Genomic DNA, 22,549 nt, shown 5'->3' on the forward strand with positions numbered 1-22,549 from the left:
TTTTATGGCCTTCATACCTTCTAGAAGGTTCCTCCATTCAGTCATTTAGGTTATTTCTTTGGAAATCACTTGGGGGTAACTTCTCTGGGAAGCTTCAATATTTCCATCCAGCTTTTCCACAAAGTGTCTGTGATGATAAGCTGTACAAGACGCTTTGACTTTACGAAGCCTGATTCAAGCAATGATTTGCAATGTGAAACACTAGGAAGGTAACCTGAGAAAGTCACAATAGGTACAATTCATTCCTCAGCAGCTGTTCTTGTCGTCAATTTATGCCACTCTACCACGGCATGCATGCTCACTAATGACAACTTCCTGGGGAGGTGGTGGCTTCCCTAGCTTGTTGCAGTCCCTCCACCCCCACCACCAAGCTCATCATTGAGACATGCCGCAGAGAGCGGTTCAATACGGGGCCCCTCTCAAGTCAACATCTCACACAGATTGATACGCCTCTCCCCCTCTGAGCAGCGGTGCCGCGCCGGCTCTGGTGACCTCACCTTGTTTGTGCACGGATCAATACTGGAGCATTAAGGCAAAACAGAGCAGATCAGGGAGGGGAAGAAGCAGTGTGGGAGGCATCTAATGTTTACTCCACACATAAAGCAGCAGATCAGCTGGCAAAAATGTCCAACAGGCAAAAGGTAACAAAAAAAGAATGCAGAAACATAAAAAAAGATTGAGTTAGACAATAGGAAAAAAAACAGAGCATATGCCATACATTGCTGTGCAAATGCCCCTGGTTCATGGAGAGGTCAAGTTGACAGGAATTAGAAATGTTTAATTAACTCTCATGAATGATTACTGGGCAAACCGGGGAGGGGGGAACGCAGATAAAAAAAAATCATCCGTTTTCAGGCTTTTTCCATTATTCTGCAATACAAAAAATGCTGTGAAACAGATAAAGTGATCGTGAACCGACCATGGACGGCTAGTCTACCAAAAGGTTTTGACGCGCTTTTGAAAGTGTATCTCAACCGCATATTGGATGCCCAAAGCAAATGCAACTTTGATAAAGGGCAAGGCCCTATCAAGAGGTTGGGCTGACATTGCTTGAGAAAACAAATGGGCTCTCCACACAAGTACTGGAAATGGAAGTTGAATGCTTTCTGCACTCTCAATTATTTTTTATAAAATCAAAAAAGCAGTTTGCCTTGAGCACGTCAATGATGACTACCATCTTTGAAACAACAACAACCCCAGGTGACATTTTGGGACGAGCAGGCATCCTGGTTGGCACGGCGACCAAAGTGGGGCATTTGCCGCCACTGGATTTATTTATGTTTTCTGTAGTAATCAAATGTAATCTGTTAAAAAGACCACAGGGGACCATAAAGCCTTTCCACAGCCATCAAAACGCATCGAGTGAGAACTTTGCCTCTAATTCAATTTTACAATCCTATAATGTTCCGTCACTCCGCGTCATATAAACACATAAATAAATGAGTGACAGCCCTGTAAATATCTGATAGGGGCTTGCAGGTGTTCCATGAGGGCTACCACAGAAAAAAAATCTCGGGCTCGACGTGAGAGGCCCATTGATAGACAATGCCAAGACGCCGACACATTTCAGCGAGGCCTTGGGATCTGACAGAGGAACTTAATTAATATGTAGAATTTATTGATCAGAAGACAGCTGGGAAATCACTGAGCATCCTCGGCACCCGTTTAAACGGCAGGGAATAATAAAAAAAAATGCAAGGAGCGATAAATATTTCAAATGCAAACGGTGGGGAACGGAGCTAGAGAGAGAGAAAAAAAAAGGGAGAAGTTTTTAAATGTGACAGAGAAATATGCACCGACGCGTCCAAAATAAATCTCACCGCTTCAAACACGGATGGCCGCCGGAGTCTAAACCCATCACGCGTTTTAATGAAAAGCCGGAATCCGGAGACGGCCTCATTTGCAGGCGTGTGGAAAAATGACCAACTTAATTAGCCACAGCCAGGAGCAATTAAAAGCAGGGCCCCCCGTCGACTGAGCTCTGACGCGTCGACGGAAGAGAATCATCTGGGCGAGTGCCTTGACCCCACTGAGACGTTCCCCTCACAAAAACAGGAGCGGGGCAGGGGGGTGCAGGGGCAGGGAGCGGTGGGAGTTTTCCCAGGTAATTTCCTTTTCATTATAACAGGCATAAAAGGCATTAGCAGTGAATGGCATTTCCTCTGTGCACTGACTGGTGAGCGCTGGTGTGAACGCCGTGTTCCAGCAGACCGATTCCGAGAGAGTGAGAGAGAGAGAGAGAGAGAGAGAGAGAGAGAGAGGGGGAAAGAGAAAGAGGTGGAAAGACAGAGAGAGAGGGACCTCAGCTTGGTAGTGGTCCAACTCTCCTGCAGTACGTCAGCCCTACTGCAGTAACACAAAGGCCTCTCCTCTCCTCTCCTCTCTCCTCTGCTCTCCTCTCTCCTCTGCTCTCCTTTTTCCTTTTTGTAACTCTGTGGCCCCTCCTTTTCTGCCATTCCTTTCTTTCTTTCTTTCTTCTCTCTCTTTCTCTCTTTCATTTTTTGTCTTCTCTCTTTTTCATGGCAGGCAGAGACAGAAACAAAAAAGGGCCTGACTTGGCGAGGGTCCCTCCCAGCCAATAAAGATTCACTCTCTGCTTTTTTTCTGCATGTCACAGAACAGGTTTATTGTTGCTTTCCGACGATTTTCAGTGCTCCTCCAGTCGCCCCACGAAGAAAAGCCAGACTCATAAAAGAGAACAAGAACGCAGTGTTCAAAACGGTGGGCAACTGAGGGGTTGGGGGTGGGGGGGGGGGTTGTGGGTGTGGGGTATGGTAAAACAGGGAGAATGCTGGGGGGAACGGAAAAAGCGAGGGAAAGAGAGAAAGGCCAAGTGAGCACACCGCCAGAGAGGATGTTTTGAAAACTTTCGCTCCAGAGAGGCGCGGTGAATGGGGGCCACACGCTGCGATCCTGACAGACGCGACGCAGCCTGACACCTCATCAGGCACTGGGCCCACAAAAGTCTTGCATCCGAGGCAGGGAAAAAAAGGGGGGAATTAAGCCTTCAGTGCACTCCCCCAAACACATTCCAAACCACTCTTCAATCATGCAGTAATCAGGCAGTCACTGTCAGAGATAAAGTCCCTATCCTGGAGGAAGTTGATGTGTGTCGATGCAAAACATTTACCCTGCATGAAGTTTAAAGACAGCTATCTTAACGCGTGTTTGTGCATTTCTTCAGGCAGTTTGACATAAACAGCATACTAAATAAATAAATGAATGATGAATAAATGTAGGCTTTTCCCTAGCAACACCTCAGAGGCCAAGCGAAACAACTGACAGGTGAAAAAGGGACACAGAAACACCTGGTCGTGGCGCTGCCCCAGAGACTCATTCGCCTCTCATCGTCTCTTGAACGCTCATCTCCACGTTGCTCTTCAAAGAACAATCTCATCTCACACAAAAAAAAAAAGAAAAAACAGCACAAGTCACGACACACCAGAGCAGAGCGCTTCTGCAACACGGCTGCTCCCCACGCGAATGTGTCGAAATACGATGAGACGCATTTCCTTTTCATCTCGTTTAACATTTCAACCTTTGGTCAAAAAGCCTAAGGGGGCCTCGATTACGCACACAGTCATTCTGGAATAGCACATCCAAGTGTTCAACAATAGCAGGAGTAGGTGTGCTACAAAAACCTGCTGTATAGATTCTTTTTCTCCTGCTGCTGTGGCTGCAGCTGCAGCTGTGAGCGCACAAAGATGTTTGTCATGAGGATCCAGAATTATTTATAAAAAATATCTGCAATACACAAAAAAAAGAAGCAGCAGTTCCAGCATATCCGCAATACAGCAGCGGCACATGAGTCATAAAGGCAAATGTACGCCACGAGAAAACATATCGATTGTCATCATGATTATTTAAAATGCGATTACGTCATGATAACATTGATGTTTTTGATTTGATGCGATTATTCGATTGCCACTGAAGGATTTCAGTTTGTTTTATTTTCTGACATTATTTACATGAACTTCATCTCTGCATTTTGTAACCATACCAAAAGGCTGGCACTATGTTAACTAACATTCAAGTGGTTATTGTGAGCAGGCAAACCTTCCTGTCTGCAGTCCTTGTATTCATATGCCTTCACACCTTTCACACCTAGGACCGGCTCCCCCAGGTAGACCTCAACTAACCCCCATCCTGCCATACACATAGAACAAGCCCCCCCCAGACCCAATATATTAAGTTGTGTGTTCTGTTCCCCTATATCTTCATGCTGTGTGGGAGGGCTGAGGAACTTCCGAGGTGATTTTTCTGGTGAAATTGCCAATGCCAATTGCCAATGTGTATTCCCACACAGAACAAGTTCGGTTGCACGTTTTGTTCTGTTCTAGAACAAGTTGTGATGCTGGATGATTGAAGAAACATCGCCGCCTTTGGAAGACAAAGGGATGCAAAAGCCAATGCAAAAGAAACTACCACTACACTATGTACAGTACTCTCCTAACCTAGTCTGGTTACACCGTAGCATGTTGTGTGCATCTGAGATATGTCATACAGAATACCAGAATAAACACCAGTTATGCCACCAAATAAATTAAGCTAAAAAATATAACACCACCTTCAAACTCGTGCACCATCGTGCACTGATTCTTTTCTTTCTGCACTCTTTGTAACAGCAAGGTCACATATGTGGAAAAAACCTCACAAGTCACAGCATGGGATTGAGAGTGCTTCGCAGCCATAAAGCTTTGAGTCACTCACACTGGAGTGACTGAACAATTTTTTTAAATGAAATAAATAACGAAATCTTCACTCCTCTTTCCTCCCCCCCCTTTCTCCCGTTGTGAAGGATTCCGTCGTTAATCCACAGGCAGCAATTACCCTAAAGTCAGACTGGATATTCAGTTGCACTCATATATCTGTCATTATTCTAAAACCCTCTGGTGGCAAGACACTGCGAGCCATGCTGCGTCCATGCCTGCTGTCAATCAGCAAAATTGATATCATTTTTTTCCGTTTTTTTAATTTCTTCTTTCTTTGCTCGCTCCCTCACTCGCTCACCCGTGCAACCGGGGGAGACAGGCGTCAAAACATTAAATGTAACATGTAATGGAAAATAATAATGCAGAAAAATAAATAAGTAAATACATACATAAATAAATCAGAGCAAAGATCCACTTGACAATAACAACACTCCCTCTCCTCCTATTGGTGGCCCCAGTACGTGCTACCCCACTGTGCACTGCACAAAAACATGGTACAGTTGAGATTATAGCATGACACGCAGTGGAGAGAGAGAAAGACAGAGAAAGAGAGAGAGAGAGAGAGAGAGAGAGAAAGAGAGAGAGAGGGAGGGAGAGAAGAGGGTGGATGAGACAGGGAGCTTCACAGTGAAGGTACAGCCTTGGGTAATTGCAGTGAGCGAGCTGCAGGATGTTATACTGAAAGGCAAATGATAGTCTACGAATGCCATGTAAAGTGTGTGTGGGGAGTAGCTGCCATGACTCAGAAGGAGAGAGAGACGTTTAAAGGCCTATTCAGATGTATTTTCATGTAGTTCAGGGATACAGGGAAACTTACAGAGAGAAAGAGAGAGAGAGAAAGAGAGAGAGAGAGAGGGAGGAATAGAGGTGAGGTTGGTGAGGTGTTGCTGAATAACAAATTCCTCTATAGTGCACATTTTGAAGGGAAAGTGACAATTTAAAACAGTGAGCCAAGCACAATTACAATTACCTTATGCCACTGCGAAATTCACTTTTAATGTGGACCACAGTGGGTCTACTCATTTTAACCCACTTGCACCGACTGCTTTATGGGAATTGTAGTAGGAAACCACACAGCAGGAATATCATAAACCGCACTTGCCTCCTGGGCACAAAGGTAATTGTTATGTATTCCAGTATGTACACAGCCACATCATTTTAAAGCGTTAGTTCATCTAGTTAAGAAGATGCAGTTTATTGCTCTACAGCGTGACTCTGTCCATCTCCATCAATCCCCACTGTCGGCCATTATTGAAAGCAATTTCATTGTTATTAAAAATAATGTTACTTTGGGGCTTCCAGTCAAGCAGGAGTGCATACTAAACTGACACAAGGCTGTACAAACACAAACAAAGCAAATGTGTTCTTTTTGGGGGGAGGGGAGGAATGTTTTCAAAATCGGAGCTTATTCTCATTTTGCTTTCTCACGTGGCGACACGAGAGATCTGATAGTGACAACGACTCGATGTTATAACGAAGCACATTGCAACCCTGCCGATCTGCGTCAAGGAGGAACCACACGTGGGCTTTTCAACTTCTACACCACATGGAAAGGAGGCTGTGCATCAGATGAAGCTTTCATCAGAAAAAAACTGGAGTGATCCATCTTGCCACCCCCTTAACATGTATTTCCTCATCATCCACTTTTTGAACTCACCAAAGTCTGTTTCAACCACTGGTTTCAACAATAGCATCACCGTAAAATCTAGAATCAGTAAGTGCATTGCTTTACCTTCTGAGAAATAGGTCATCCACTTTAAGCAGTAGTAAGTTGTTTTGATATCTCCCATCATGTACTGTACGCTTGTGTATGCCATTGTATTTCGCTTATGCAACATATGCAACATTATTACGCACCGGTTGCAAACACTTGTCCAAGTTTAGCGACAGCCTCTGCATAACATATACACAAATGCAAATGTATGCAAACGCGTGCAAACCGCTCCATTTTCACAAGCGTGTTATCTTTAGATCAAAGGCGCATCCCCTGAAAGACAAGGAGGAGGGCGACAGAGCGGCTCCCAGTGACAGCTCCACTGCAAAAACACGTTGGTATTGAGAGGACATTAAAATAATCTCATAGCCTGTTTCTGATCAGTGGACCATTGCAAACTGCGGGAGCTCGGGCCTCTTTTAAATGCCGAGCCCATTCGAGAGCCACGGAGGAGTGCTTATTAACAATTAAATGTGATGTTGCGCGTATTAAACAAATCAGCGGCGTTCGAACGTCTCTCGCCGCTGCGCATGAATTTTGACTGCTAGATCTTTTTTTTTCTTTTTTTGTTTGGACTGCTGCTGGTGGTACCTCGGGAAAGAGCTGGCAAGAAAGCGGGGAGTGAGATTTATCGGGGAGCTTCATCCCCGGGCAAACTCAAAGAAAAGTGTGAGAGGCAGAGGGGTGTGTGTGTGTGTGTGTGTGTGTGTGTGTGTGTGTGTGTGTGTGTGTGTGTGTGTGTGTGAGGGGTGGTAGGAGGGGAGTGGGACATTCACATGAGAGTTGTCACTGCATGGTCACTGTCTATCCATTGACTGCCTCATTTATAAAACAATCTCTCTTCCGTTTCCCCCAACAGACTAAAGGATAGAGAGAAAGAGAGAGAAATAAATAGAAAGAGGAAAAAAGAGGGGGGTGGGTGTGTGTGTGTGTGTGTGTTGGAGAGGTGCACAGGAAGGACAGGAGGAGAGGCAGAGCCCGTCAGAGCAAGAGAAATCTGCAGAGGGGTGTAACGAATTCAGCCAGAATGGAATTGCGGCAGATTGTTGTTATGGAGTTAGACACCAGGGAAGAAGAAGCCTACTAGTTGCCAGGGCCATGTCTAATAAAAGGGAAATGGATCGAGAGAACGTGTATAGAGGAGGGGGGAGAGAAGAGGGAAATCAGGAAGGAGACTCACTCATGCACTCATTATTGCATAATTAATGGAGTGGACCTCTAGTCTGGCTCTGCCATTCCACAAGTTTTCACTGCATCCTTTGGGGTCTGGAGACATTCCATTGGATTTCGATAGGGTTAGCACTGTCGCTAACGGCCAGCACAGAAACTTAGTGCATCAAGCTCCCTAAACCGAGTGGTGTGAGGTACCCTGACTTTTCCCCCTCAGGTTCTCCATGACTTTATCCACATTGCTTTGATAAAACATGTCCAGCCGTGGCATCAATCTCACAGCCATTCTTTGCCATCATTTTAACCACTCCCCATTGCTTGCTTATTGGCCCACCATACAACCTGGCAAACCAAGCTCCTCTCAACTCCATGGTTCCAGATTATATCTGAGCAAATGCTGAGATGTAGAAGTCTGCCACCAAAAGGCAGACAGAGGTGTGTAAACAGGACCAATATGTTCTGGACTATTCAATATTGTAATTTGTAGAACATGAAACTTTATACGAACATTCCAGTCTCCTGTCTTCATTCTTTTGAACTGTAATCCTCTTGGAGCAGCAATCAGTGGGTATATCACATTCGATTTCATTTAGGAAATACCACTTCCATTCCCTTACAGTTCTGTGTGAGTACCGTGTCATCATTATGTGATTTAAGCCATGGGCTAACTGGGATAATCACTGACAATAACAGACACAAGGAAGGACTGCATAACACCTGTACATAACTGTAAGACCTGCCCTTTGACAACATGTCCAGAAATGAGACAGCTCTTTCAAAATACAATTGTGCGCAGGGAGAATGGCATTTGCACAATGTTTTTTTTAAAGGGCAAAGCAAGGAACCATTAAAGTTGGCTCAGCTCGAGCATCGACCAGCATCTCCCAGTTCTTATCATCAATGCAGCTCCACTGCGATCAATATGGAGCTAATATTATATTCCACTACTGCCTCATGCAACTCAAATTCAGAGGAGCCAACACAGCAGGAAGTAATTGTATAATTGAACTGCCAATTGATCGATCCTTGATTAGTCCCTGAAGTTGATATAGTTGCTGAAGCCTTATTGTCAGCCTGATCACTCTACAGTTGGATCTGGAGAGACTCTGGGTAAAAGATGCAAACACATGTTGACATACATGTGAAATGGGCTAAACAAAAAAAAGTATGCAACCTTTTTTGCAAGCATGCACTGTATGATCTGTGTGTGACCTCTTTGCATACATTCCCTGCATCACCTGTGGAATCTGTACATAGATTCAAACTTCTAATTGAAAAGGGGAGATTTTTTTTCTTTCTTTACAAAATAACCCAAATCAAAAAGTAGCACAAAATAGGCGTCCATGTTACCAGCAAGCAAACACACACACAGCATGTGGCAAAGGCCCACGTGGTTATACAACCCACTACATCAGCGGAGCTCCAACATTAGTTTGTAATTCAATTCCTTCCACGAGACAAAAAAAAAAAAACACAAAAACACAAAAACCTTCCATTAGCTGGCCAAGACACTGCAGGTAGAAATGGAGTCCTGGAGAGGGGGAATTAAGTCCACAAGAAGTATGGGAATAAGATCACTGCTGGTAATTATTGTTTGAGTAGCGCCGTATTCCTAGCCTTTGGGCATCTGTAACAATGCTGTAGCAATCAGCGCTAGCAGCCATCACTGTCAGAGCCTGATGCAGTCAGAGAGAGAGAGAGAAAGCGAGAGAGAGAGAGAGAGTGAGAGAGAGAGAGAGAAAGAGTAGAGGCCAGGGCTCCCTTACCACTCTCTGTGCACTGAAGCCTCTTACAGCTCTGCCTCAGCTCTCTGGGTCTATGGGTCTATACGTCTGACATACTAGATAGTGAGTCTGCAGATAAAAAAACGTTTCTGTACTGTACCTGCGGGATATTACTTCTCCTTGGCAATGGTTTGATGGTTTGTGTGAGTGAGCAGGAGAACCAGATAGATAGATAGAGAAGGACAGAGAGGGATTCTTTTTGGTTTCTATACCCTCCTACATCTCTTGGATTTTTATTTTTGATAAATCTTTTCGATGTGTGTATGTGAATTTTTTTTGTCCTTGAAAGCTGGACTGGATTTTCTGCAATTAGGCGACAAGAAAGACAGTAATGGCCTCCTCCACGTCTCAATCCCATCCCTATCGAAAGCTCATTATCAACAACACATATAATCCTGAAAATTGGCTACGAACGCCCGCACGTCGAAGGCACTCCTCAGAACATTCACAGGCTTGAATGACTCTGTATTTATCTTTCTTTCTAAGGCGCATGGCTATGATCCCTGTTTTTCTTTTGGTTTGTTTTTTGCCCTGGATGTGGGATTTCCCTGACTAAATGAGTGGTACTGGCAAGTAGCAGGAAATAAACAAACATAAATGTTGAGCAGACTGCCACACAATAACTGCCCTGGCTCTTCTTTTAATCACTGGCTACACATTCTCATTGTTTACTCAAAAGCCTTTGCCCCCAAAAACTCAATTGATTCCAAATGTCTGGCCCAGATTTAAGCCGGAAAGTGCTGCAAAAACAAAACCAACAACAACTAAATGCACGCCACAACCAATATCCACATCAGCAGAATGCAAAATCAACTCTGACAGCATCATTTTAATCACCTGTTTGCCCATGAACAACAAATCCGAAAGGGCATTTAAAATGTCCATTAGCGTAAACAAATGAGTGACCACTGCATAATCGCTCTATTTTCAGGCTAACATTAGCCTTGACTCTTAGAAATTAGCATCTACTCCTGATGCTGCCATCATGTAATTTTCAGATATATGTTATGTCAGGGGACACCTTAGGCGGCTCATAAGAGCTTGGGGAATGACCAGTTTAAACGTCAAGTACATTAGATAATTATGAACACATTAGTGTTGTTACGATACCAAAATCATGAAGTTAATACCATATCTGCCTAAATATCTCAATACCAATACAAAAAACAATACTTCGGTAAAAACCTTTAACATCAGTAAAAGATTTGGAGTGATACTTAAAATTCATTTTTTTTTTTCCATAAAAAAAGAAAAATGTTGACAATGTCAATGCAAGGCAGTGGAGGATATGAAATGAAGCCAAAAAGCAACAGGAATTAATTACTATATTGTACCCTAACATTAATAAATGTATTACTGTAAATAATAAGATCAAGGTCATGGAGTTATCAAAGCTTTTACATGGTACACAGTAATCTGATGTCCCCTACACTTTGATAGCTAATAAAGAGCTTTTGATAAGACTCAATACGCCTCACTGGTGGAGTTCTCTGCTCTACTGACACATTTTTTTGTAATAGAAATAATTATTGACAGAAATGTACATTCCATGACAAATATTACCAGTTCTGAGTATACATTGAGCATTTACAACTGGTGTTGTTGATCTGCATACATACTGCTGATTTTTAGGTTTGCTCGTCAAATAATAAATCACACTTGTTTACTTACATTTGAGGGCATTGGCATTACTCGCTAACCGGTAAATCTTTGAATGATTTGAACAGGTCGGCATGTCTGTCAGCGAGATGCTTGGCCAAGTTGGATGTGTTGGCTCCCATGCTCTGTATAGGTTTAAAACATCTTTAACAGACGGGCTTTGTGGCGTCCATTAGCCTGCCTTGACTGTTGGCTTTGTAAGCGAAACAATGCCATATTTCGCTTCGTGTGTCTGCTTTGTCGACAAGCCGTGGACAGTCGGCAAAAGCACTTGTATTTGCAGCCATGCCTTTTATTTTGTCACCATGAAAGCTTCAGTGTGCATATCAGAGAAAAAAAAATGGTTGGCACGCCCACTATGCCTGCAGGGATTGGAAGCACAGCGTTACACACACACACACACTGCCCCGCTGTCGCACATTAACGCAACTCATAGGAAATGCGGCTCTGGCCTTCCTACAGCCGCGGTACTAATAAAATGGTTATAGTACCATTTTAACGGTAGGTTATTGCACTAGCTTTCTAGTAGGCCTATCGGTGTACCATGTAACACTAGAGGGCATTAACACAGAGATAGCGGCCGACTTAGTTGGCGACTTTGCTACGAATCACGGCCTCGTTTGGGCCAACTCCGGGCCAGAGCCTCTCTCCTCTAAGCTGCTGCCAGGCTTCTGAGGCAAATCTGAACCATGATGTAGCCCGACACAATATTAAAAAGGGATTTCAAAACACTGTCTGAAAATGGCGCCATTGTTAATCAAAGCTTAACTCCGACTTGATGGTATGGCAGGGGGTATACTTTTTCATGCTCATCTCATCTCTGACATTTCAGATGGACACTGAGAAAATGGAGTGATGGCAGCCTTAGTGGCTTAGAGATGGCTGAGACGGAGAGAAGACAAATGCATTAGTTTAATTAGTCTGGTGAGTGATCAATCACCGCGGCGATGCTTAATGAAACTGCACAAGGGTGTTTCAGTCATTTAAAGCCATTGTTCAGACTGAATGCCTTGAGGACAAGTTCAGAAGGTTTTCGTGCTTTTAAGTTTGAAAAAGACCCAATTTTCCCCTCCAAACTGGTTTATCAAAAAAGAGTTCCTGCTGCTTCAAATTCAAAACTCTTTTCATTTCAATTACAATCAGAGCAGCATGAAAAAGGCCATTTCTCTGCCAAAATAACAACCGGAGAATCACTATTAATTCTCCAATTATTCAACTTCTTGCATTTCACCAGTGGACCAGTGGAGTTATTTTTTAACTAAACTCAACTCTTCAGAGTTAAACCGCAACCTTGACATGGGGCTACATCTCAATCTTGCACATCAGTGCCAAGCCACACCAGACAGACAAAAACAGCTACTTGTTCAGCACCTTGTTCTCTTGGGAAGGGAGGTTAAATAGGTTGCAGCTTTCCGTGATTTAGGCAATGATTAACTGCACATAAGGCTCTGGTCACGAGTGCAGCACTTGTCAAAGAGTGCAGTGAATTGCAGCCCACTGATGACAGGTCCACACAGATGACAAACTACCGCTGCCACGGGAACCCAACCTGGTCTGGACGGAGACAGCGAACAGAGTGGAGAAAAAAAAACAATAAAAAAAAGAAGAAAGAGCAGCAGACAGAATGAAAAGAAACCTGCTTGACAGTCCTAGATGTCAGGTACCAAGAATGTCAAAGAACAATGTTTTTTGAACAAATGTTTAAAACGTATTTAATGCTTTTATGAATTAGCTATAAGGAAATGGTATGCTACCGTGCAGACGGAATGGGGGGATGCACTTGCACTACATCAGGCCTCCCATCCGACACTCGTCACAGACTATTAAATGTACCGAAAATGTCCTGCCAGTGTTGGGCTATTTCTCCCCAATCATTCTTCAGGGCAGATTCCTCATCCCAAGAAACCTTGGGTGTGAAAACCTTGAGAAGGGAGAAAATGCGAAAGAAAGAAATAGATAGGCAAAGAAAGAGAGAGAGAGAGTCTTTCTTGCAGAAAAAAACAAATTTCTGTATTGATTATCAGATGTGCTGACCGGGCCACAGAATCTGTGGTGCATTCAGCACTCACAGTCAGGCCGTCTAGCGAAATTGTCAAATCATCCCGCCTAAGCTTGCCAATGATGATTTCCTGTCAAAGTCCAAAGAAAGAAGAAGGCAATATATCTGTGCACTCTCCGGAAGGTGAAAGCAAACTACTGAGATTTGCACATGGCCAGTTGCCCTATTCATGAGGAAAGGCAAAAAATAAACAACAAAATATCATGTCAAGCTAATAAGGATCATGGATTTCCAAAGAAATGCATAAAGAAAAAAATATCAGTGAATCACTACAAATTTGATGAAGATTTTTCTTTTCCACACTTTTGTGTTTAAGGGTGCAAAAGCTATCAGAAGAATATTCAATCAGTATAAGTGGAGTTTAAATAGCTAAATTGAGAAATCCATTTAAGCATTTCATATATAGGAACACAACATCAAATACCCATACATCAAGCTGAAAGGATGGCAGCTCACTACTGTGCCATACATCACTGGCAAAAGATAATGACATCCAATGAATCCACATGCGAACTTCGCCAGGAGCTGAATTAGCCTCGGAAATGTTATGTTGGGGAGAGTATTTATCTTCAAAGACCTGATGGTGGTCTAAGAGGGCTAATAACTGGGCAGTTTCAAGTTTTCAGATAATCTTTGCCATCTTGTTATTTGCCATCCCAGTAGAGCAGTTTCTCTGCCAATTTACCATGGTCTCAGTCATGTAATGCTATTACTGAGCCACGAGCAGACTCCCGGGAGCAGTGGCAGGTAATAAATCCCCACATTGATCACCTTTTTGCAGCGACGAAGGAGCAGGCGCATCTTTCGCTCTATCTCTCTGTCCATCTAGTTCTCTCTCCCTCGCTCTTTGTTACACACACACACACACACACACACACACATATAGTATATAAAGCGTACTACACAAGCAACTCGCATTCTTTTCTCCTAACACATTATTTCTCTCTCCATCACCCCCCTCCCCCCATCCACCCCTCTCTCTTCAGGTTCTGGCAGACATCTGGTCGAGAGGTGAGGGGGAATGGTAGCCTCTTAACGACCAGCGTCCAGAGGAAAACACCGGTCCGTGTGCTTGGCCAACCATTTCATTTCCAATATCATGTGCAGATGATCAATCTCTCTGGCCTCTATAAGGCCACTGAGCTGCTAGAATGATCCCTCAAAATGAGATGGAGCTATGGGAATATTGAGTACAGTGTGTGTGTGTGTGTGTGTGTGTGTGTGTGTGTGTGTGTGTAGGTGTGTGTTTGTGTGTGTGTGTGTGTGTGTGTGTGTGTGGAGGGAGGGGGGGGGGTGAGAAAAAGGCAGGAAGATTGTAAGTTTGTACAAATTCACCCTAGCTCAGTGAAGGCATGTGGCTCTGAGCCAAACAGCTGGATTATCGCTTTTCCAAATGATCCTAAACACTAATTATTATCATCACCATCATCATCATCATCATCATCATGAGGGCAACCAGCTTAAGGAGTCAGAAGCAAGTCTGATCAATATCGCGCGCCAACGATCTTAGAACACAAAACACAGGACAGGAACATGTAATTTCAACGATCTGACATCATATTGCATAAAATAGTCAGCCTGTAATTCGGTCCGACTAAAAGGTCAATGGAAGAGAGGAAAGCAGAAAGAGAATGGATGCAAAAAGAAGTCAGTGTTCAGATGGAGCTGAGGGTAGATTATGCCTTGTGGAGGGGGAATCAATACCACAACTGGTTGGAAATTGAAGGAACTGACCCGGGGGGAGAATCTAATTATAAATTAATTTGCGGAATAGATCCCCAGCTTGAAAACTGGCGCACACAAATTTTATTTGTTCCAATTGTGTCGCCATATGCTCGCAACAGCAAGTCGCTCTGCAGCGCCAAACAGCGCCAGACATTTTAGGCTCGTTGAGAGAACGGGTACCGCTGACGTTCTGCAGCAGCCTAGGAAGAAACTCTGATCCAGCCTAAAGCCGCACACTGTCTAACTACTTCTGTGGCTAACTATTTACCCGATAAATCGCCACGTATCCCGCAAACCTTTGCCTGTTTCATTTTCATTATTAATGTATTATTCATTGATGCGTGCACTCTGCTGCTGTAGGTAATTTCATGGCGGCGTTGCAAACATAAATATTCTGTATGGTTGACTTCAAACCCCAATTCAATGCCTCTGACTCTGTGCTCACAGCTACTATTCAGGTGCTCCTGAAACACTAATACCGCTGCATTCTCATTGTCTCTCTCTTTCTCTTTCACTCTCTCTCTCACTCTCTCTCTCTCTCTCTTACACTCTCTCTCTTTCTCTCTTTGTCTCTCTCTCTCACTCTCTCTCTCTCTCTCTTACACTCTCTCTCTTTCTCTCTCTGTCTCTATCTCTCTCTCTGAGGACTTTCAGAGTGACTACCATGCATGCTGTAGGCCGCACTCTGCAAGGGCATCTCACCTCGTCTGTGGGAACAACCTCCCCTTGTCGCCGCTGACAGTTCAGCGCCATATTTAACATCCTTTAATATCAATTACAAAGTCAAGTGAACAGCCATAATTGAATTTGTGTGGCGCTGACATCCCTTGTTAGAACTCACTGTCGGCGCCAATTAAAGGCCTCTTCATTGTATTGGTCAATCTGTAAGTGGCCACATTCAGGTCCGAGGCAGACCGGCTATCTAAGTCTGTGGCTGATGAACAAGTTGTGACATCCCCTCCCTCCAACTCTTTAAAAGTCGGCTGTGCCGGAGCTGGAGATTTTAAAAGACTGCTGGGACACTCCGGGTACTGTTTCCGACAGAAAACAAGAGAACACTCTCTCTTCCTCTTGCTCTCACTCTCTCTCTCTCTCTTTCACACACACACACACACACACACATACACATAAACACATACACACAAACAACAAAACACAAAACAGTATAAGCAATACACTAAGTAAATACACTATGAAGCTGTAGTATATGTCAACTCAAACTTAACAGATTTGAAATGGTCTAATGGGAACTGCCGGCTCGCTTGTGGTGTTGGGTACTTTGAAAATATCATTCAATCGGTTTTGATAAAGTGGGAACTATAAGCGATGCTATTATCCTCCACTGACAAATGCTATTTACTCAGAGTGAATAAAATCCGCATGTGGGAGACGGGTATGCGGGCAGTAGCTGTCAATCACCAGGCGCCAAGGCAACCGTCTGAATGTCAAGTCAATATTTAAAAAAACAAAACTGAAAAAAGGTTAGTTTGTGTTTCAATTAGGGGGCTTCACAACAGCCTATGTTTAAAACAGCCAACGAACAAACAAAAAGATTATAATGCTGGGTGGTCTTTTAGCTCAGAGAACATGGCCATCTGTACTAACAAAAAAATATTAAATAAGCTTAGTGAAGTCATTATAGCATTCTTTGTTGGTGCTTTTTTTTGTATATGTTAGTATGTGCCTTTTGTACCACACAGATGACAATTTCTCACAGGGATCCAATCATGCTGGCTGATGAAATTCTCTCTGAAGAATATCTTGGGGGGACGTGGTGCTTTTAAGGGTCTTCAGCTTGTCATCACTGACATACAGCCGAGCGACCTTTGACCCTCCCAGCATGAGGGGTCGTGTAATCTCCCTTGCCGAATTTATCGCCGTCACTGTCATGGGATTTAAGCGAAGGAAATCCTTGCTGATGGCGACACGTGTGATATTCATGAAGTAATCAGCGGGAGCCAACAAAGAAACACCAATATCAAATACTTCGACTGACTGATGTGGGCAGTATAATACCCTATTACATCAATGACAACCTAATTGAATTTCTGAAGCATCGTCTTTCCACTTACATTTATTAGATAAAATTAGCATTGACTGGATTTGAAGATGAGAAAACCAGTGTGACCCCCCCCACCCCTCAAGACACACACACACACATTTTTATAATTGAGTCAGGCTTCTTTAATAGTATGCACAAAAGAAAAGGTTGCACCATGTTGAATCCTGTGAAGTCAGGAAAGCCTGAATCGGAACATTCTCTGCGCAGAGTTTGGGGAAACAATCGACAAAAACAAGATGAATGCCTCCCTATTGTGCTCGTGTTCAGTAGGAAAATAAATACAATGAAGAAAAAGGGAGACAGGGTGCTCAGCAAGCAGCGCTGTGGTTCATCAAGCATTGTGCGAATATCAATGTCCATCGGATTCCATTCAAAAATTCCGAGACAGTTTATCACTCAGAATGGTAATGGCAAGCTGCATTAGCAATACGCCGCAATTTCCCATTTTCATCATTCTACATGCTTCTGAGCCACTCTCACCTCCCCCATCACTACGTGAAACTGCTGGAAAGGATGCTATTGTTCAGGCAAGAGAGGCTTGCAATTAGCGGGTAGGACGAGAAACACACAAATGTTCATTTTAATTATGCATTCACCATCTTATGGGCACTTCCTTTTCAAATATTACTTTATGATTTACCACTTAATGGGATGATGGCAATTACCAACAGTTTTGAAAGGAAGGGAAAGGAATTAATACATATGGGTGTTCTCTAAATATAACATTGCAATTATTCCTCAAGTCTATGAGTGGATCAGAGGGGATTCTTTGCAACATAGTCGACCTAAAGTAAATTCAAAGGCAACGCACAGTGAACTTATGGTCAATATTTCATCCAGACACTGTTCCAGTTCTTAGGGCTTGGGACATTTCTTTTAGCAACATAGCATTCCTTGATCAAAAGGAATGGACCAATTTTTTTTTTTTTTTTTAAAGTTGGGAAATAAGGTCAAAGGAGAAAATCAAAAAGTTATCCTATCCTGTTTTAAAGGAAATGGGGGGGGGGGGGGGGGTGGGTGAAATGAATAGAAAGGAAATATAGCCTTGTGGCTCAAATATCTCATTCTCTTTCATCTCCGCCATTTTACCTGCTGTTATGGTACCACACAAAACCTTCACAGATACCCTTTGAGCACTCTGAGAGGTTATGTCCTAAAGCTAAGTAAACACTCCGCACGCAGCTGATAATGTCCCTATGCACATACTGTATGTACATTCACACATACATACATACATACATACAGTACATACATTCATACATACACACGTCTTCATTCTCGCAGAGAAAGGGATCGTATCCCAAAACGCACTACGCTGCATGTATGCCATGTGCTCGTCATCTCTGACCGTTCCCCCAGAAAATGTAATTTTTTTCTCCCATTTGACGCATTCTGTATTTGCTGCATTAAGGAAATTATAATTGCTCTGTTTGGTCAGGCATTTTTGTCCAAATCAGCAGTCGGGACGTTTGATGAGGGCCGACAGGTGAGAAAGCTGGGAAGGGCCGCTTCATGAACGTGCTGAGCCTAGGGGGGATTGGGTGTTGATGACAGCTATGAGAAGCCATGATCAGCGAGCATTACCACCACCACCACGCCACGCTTGTTTCAGTCACTTACAATTCATCGTGAGGGGAGGGCTTTGATAGAGGAATTATACATGCACACAACGCAAGGTTTGCGATGCATTAAAAATTCATCGTATGGATACGTGGCCCCCCGCGCATAATATGGAGGCAGACCCGCAGGTCAGTGCAGGCTGGTGAGATGGATTGAGTTGTGCAGGTAGAGTAGCGTACAGTACCCGTCATGAGCCACATTGGCTTTCGCTAGATGCTGAACCAAAGATAAGTATAAAACCCCGGGGGATAGTACTTCTGTGGATACCACCATCAAAGAGCATCAGTACAGTGAGAGAGTGAATATGGCTCATGAATATGGGCACAGGATGAACCTTAGCATGGAGTACCATGCGATCATGGAACCTTAGCGTGGAGTAGCATGCGATCATGGAACCTTACCATGGAGTAGCATGCGATCATGGAACCTTAGTGTGGATTACCATGCGATCATGGAACCTTACCATGGAGTAGCATGCGATCATGGAACCTTAGTGTGGATTACCATGCGATCATGGAACCTTACCACGGAGTACCATGCCATCATGGAACCATAGTGGGGATTACCATGCGATCATGGAACCTTACCATGGAGTAGCATGCGATCATGGAACCTTAGTGTGGATTACCATGCGATCATGGAACCTTACCATGGAGTAGCATGCGATCATGGAACCTTAGTGTGGATTACCATGCGATCATGGAACCTTACCACGGAGTACCATGCCATCATGGAACCTTAGTGTGGATTACCATGCGATCATGGAACCTTACCACGGAGTACCATGCCATCATGGAACCTTAGTGTGGATTACCATGCGATCATGGAACCTTACCACGGAGTACCATGCCATCATGGAACCTTACCATGGAGTAGCATGCGATCATGGAACCTTAGTGTGGATTACCATGCGATCATGGAACCTTAGAGTCGAGTACTATGTGATCCTGGAGGCATTTAAGTCTGGGAGGAAATGGTTTGATGCAGAAATGCATTGGGCATTATTAGGTCATCCAGATCTGGTTGAACTCAAATAAATGAGTGAAAGGAAATAAATGAATGAATTAGGATGAATGAATGAATGATTACGTAAACAAGCGTGGTCAAACATCTTGTGATTTATGGCAAAGACTCTACTGGCTGGCGGGTGGGGAACAATGGAGAGCAATCCTGACCAGCCAGTGTGGAGGCTCTATTTATTACAGGCCAATTTTGCCAATCGCTTCCCCGGGCTGCCACACAGACAACCACCTGGGAACTCGCCCAGGGGAGCGCTGACAAAGAAGACAGAGTTAAGCCTAGCTAGAGCCCACGGCTAAAGCGCACTGTCCAGTCTGCCCAGGGGTTGTGGGTTGTGGGGGGTGGGGGGGTGGGGGGGGGGGTGGTGGGACAGGATAATAACGGGAGCGTTGAAATAAAAACTCAAGCAAGGACTGGTTCGCCTCCGTTTGGATTTTCTTTCCCGTCGCATTTGTGTCGCCAGTGATTTTTCCTTACGGAACTCTGGAGTCTTTTTTTTGGAAATACATAAGCCAACTGTTTGGCTTTAGCGAGCTCCTCTAAATCGTATGGTCTACTGAGGCCTGCTAACAAAAGATCGGTGAGAGAACGGGTCCCACAGTACACAGGAGGAAGAGAGGACAAAAAAAACTCTAGCATTTGATTAATGGGTTACATGCTTTTCTGACCTTTCTGTCTCCATTTTTACTGGGAGTAAATACCATAAAAGGTCACCCTGTGACCCAAGAGTGATTGAATCTACATGGTGGCACATATGGATGGTTGTTGGTGGTCCTTTTAATAACCTACAGACATCCACTGATGGTCTTAGTGAGGCCAGAGTCAATTGAATTGCAGCAAAATGAATCTAATTACATGTATTTTTCCACCTGCCATACAACGTTGCTTCCTCTTAAAAGGCCTAACAACACCTGACCAAGCAACCTACATCCATTTACAACCTCTCCCTTGATACATGTAATATACAATTGTACTAAATTGTATAGTACTAATGCATTCACTATTCGAGCTCCTCGAGGTTAATGAACGATGTGAAGAGGTGAAGATGTGTGGCTATTCTTCTAAGAGGCTGAAGTCTTTTTTGCCCCGCCCCCCCCCTCCCCCGTTAAATGTGTTCCCACTCGACACCTCCAATATGCCACCCCGTCGCCTCCCGCTGCTCCAGATTAGAGCTGATAATGGTGGCGTGGTAGGGCCCCGTTCCACGTGAGGAGAGGCGGCCATCTGTCCCCCCGGCAGGGGCGCCGGCCACCTTTCTGTACCTCTCTGCTCTGGGCCATTACCAAGACGAAGACGAGTAAGAGGAGGAGGAGGAGGAGGAGGAGGAGGAGGAGGAGAAGAAGCCCGGTGTGCTTCACGTTGTTGCAGTTAACAGTGAAGGCTGCGGCAGGCAGGACTAGGATGCAAAAGCTCAGGCTGGCAACGTTTTTTATTTTCGCAGCAGAAGCGTTTGGGGACACTTTTTAGTGGAAGGTAACGGGAATCAATTAGCCAAGCGAGGGTGACCTACTTTAACAACAAACATGCTGCAACAACACGACATTAGAGACAGAGTCAGATTCATCATAATCAAAATCATCTTCCTTTCTCTCTCAACCCCCTACATGTATCTCTCTCTATGTATTTGTAATTATTATTGTTATTGTTATTATTATCCTGGTACGTCTATCTATCTATCTATCTATTTATTTATCTGTACTTACAGATAGACAGATGGATAAGCAGATAAATAGATAGAAGGATGGATAGATAGATGGAGCCGGGTGAGGCCGAAGCACAGAATAAATAACCGTCCACTAGGCTTTGGCTGCCATTACGTAAGTTCACACATTAGGTGGAGGGAGGTGGAGGGCCAGGCAGCCATGGGAGTGTGTCCAAAAGATGAGCCTCTTGAACAGGCTTGTTTGCGAGGGACGCCGGGTGGGTAGAGACCCTGTTTTTTTTTCTTCTTTTCCTTTCACCTTTTTTGAACTTTCTCATAATTGTACTCCAAATAGTCAGTGAAGACATATTCATATATAACAATCAAAGTGCCCGAATGAACATCTCAACATACCAAACACGGTTGGAGTCCATGCAATTCTAACGTGGTACATTAGCAAAGCCAACACTTCCCTAGCTGTGGTTCCAAACTAACCACACGGAAAAAAGAAAACACTTCAGAAGTGAAAGGCGAGTAGCACTGGCACAAAAGCACAGCGGAGCAGAGCAGCCTTACCTGATCCCCTCTTTGACACCACTTTCAAGCTCCTGACGACAGTAGCGTAGAGCAGGATCTGGAGAGGGATGGGAGCTTTCATTTTTCACCTGTCCTTGGGTCCTGAAGAGGGGGAAACAAATGGAGAAAGAGGGAGGGAGGGAGGGAGAGAGAGAGACAGAGAGAGAGTGTCAAACAGGTGTCATGAGTTCGTCACAGCTGACCAAACAGCTGTCCTCTCTCACTGAAGCATAGAGTTCAGACCATTTCAAAGAGGAGCCTGGTGCCTGGGCCTACAGAAGGGCATGACTCAGCAGAAAGAGGGAAGACAGGTCGAAATGAAATGATTCCTTGAAAATGACACGGCAAACCAGTGACTGTAAATCAGTTTTAAAGCAGTACAGATAAATATCAGCTATCTCGGATAATAGACAGCTATTTCATTGTGCTCAGTAGTGTCCCCTCATATCCTCTTTTCAGACTCCAAAAAAAGTCTCGTCATCATGTCAATCTAAATCATCCATCTAAATTTAACAGCAATGAGATAATTCCATAACTATGAACATATGTAGGATTCAGAAATAAGGAACGACGACACATGGCCTTAACAATGCTGCCTATTCATGCAGGCTTTGCAGTATGTTGTTGCTATCCGCTACGGAAAGATCAGAGGGTCATTTTCATAACTATGCGCACAGAGTGGAGAAATAGCAAAAGTCTAAAATTACACTTCTCCCCTGAATGTCTAAAATGAAGTCACAAGCTATCGTGAAAGATGATATGGAAATGACACTGCTAAGTAAAAACGAGATGTCCTTCCGAAGCTC

General features: G+C 43.9%; 1 protein-coding gene across 1 annotated transcript in view; it reads right to left on the minus strand.

Moving 5' to 3' along the window:
* The window catches only part of il1rapl1b (interleukin 1 receptor accessory protein-like 1b), a gene marked incomplete at both ends in the record, with an annotated part of 255,216 nt that extends 233,391 nt beyond the window's left edge, over positions 1-21,825 (minus strand). Inside the window, one exon of the mRNA XM_080834146.1 lies at positions 21,744-21,825. Coding sequence (XP_080690272.1) covers positions 21,744-21,825 — 82 coding nt within the window. The remainder of the gene's footprint in view (positions 1-21,743) is intronic.
* Positions 21,826-22,549: the final 724 nt, after the last annotated feature.

This window comes from Sprattus sprattus (assembly GCF_963457725.1).
Source record: "Sprattus sprattus genome assembly, chromosome: 3".
NCBI classification, from domain to species: Eukaryota; Metazoa; Chordata; class Actinopteri; order Clupeiformes; family Clupeidae; genus Sprattus; species Sprattus sprattus.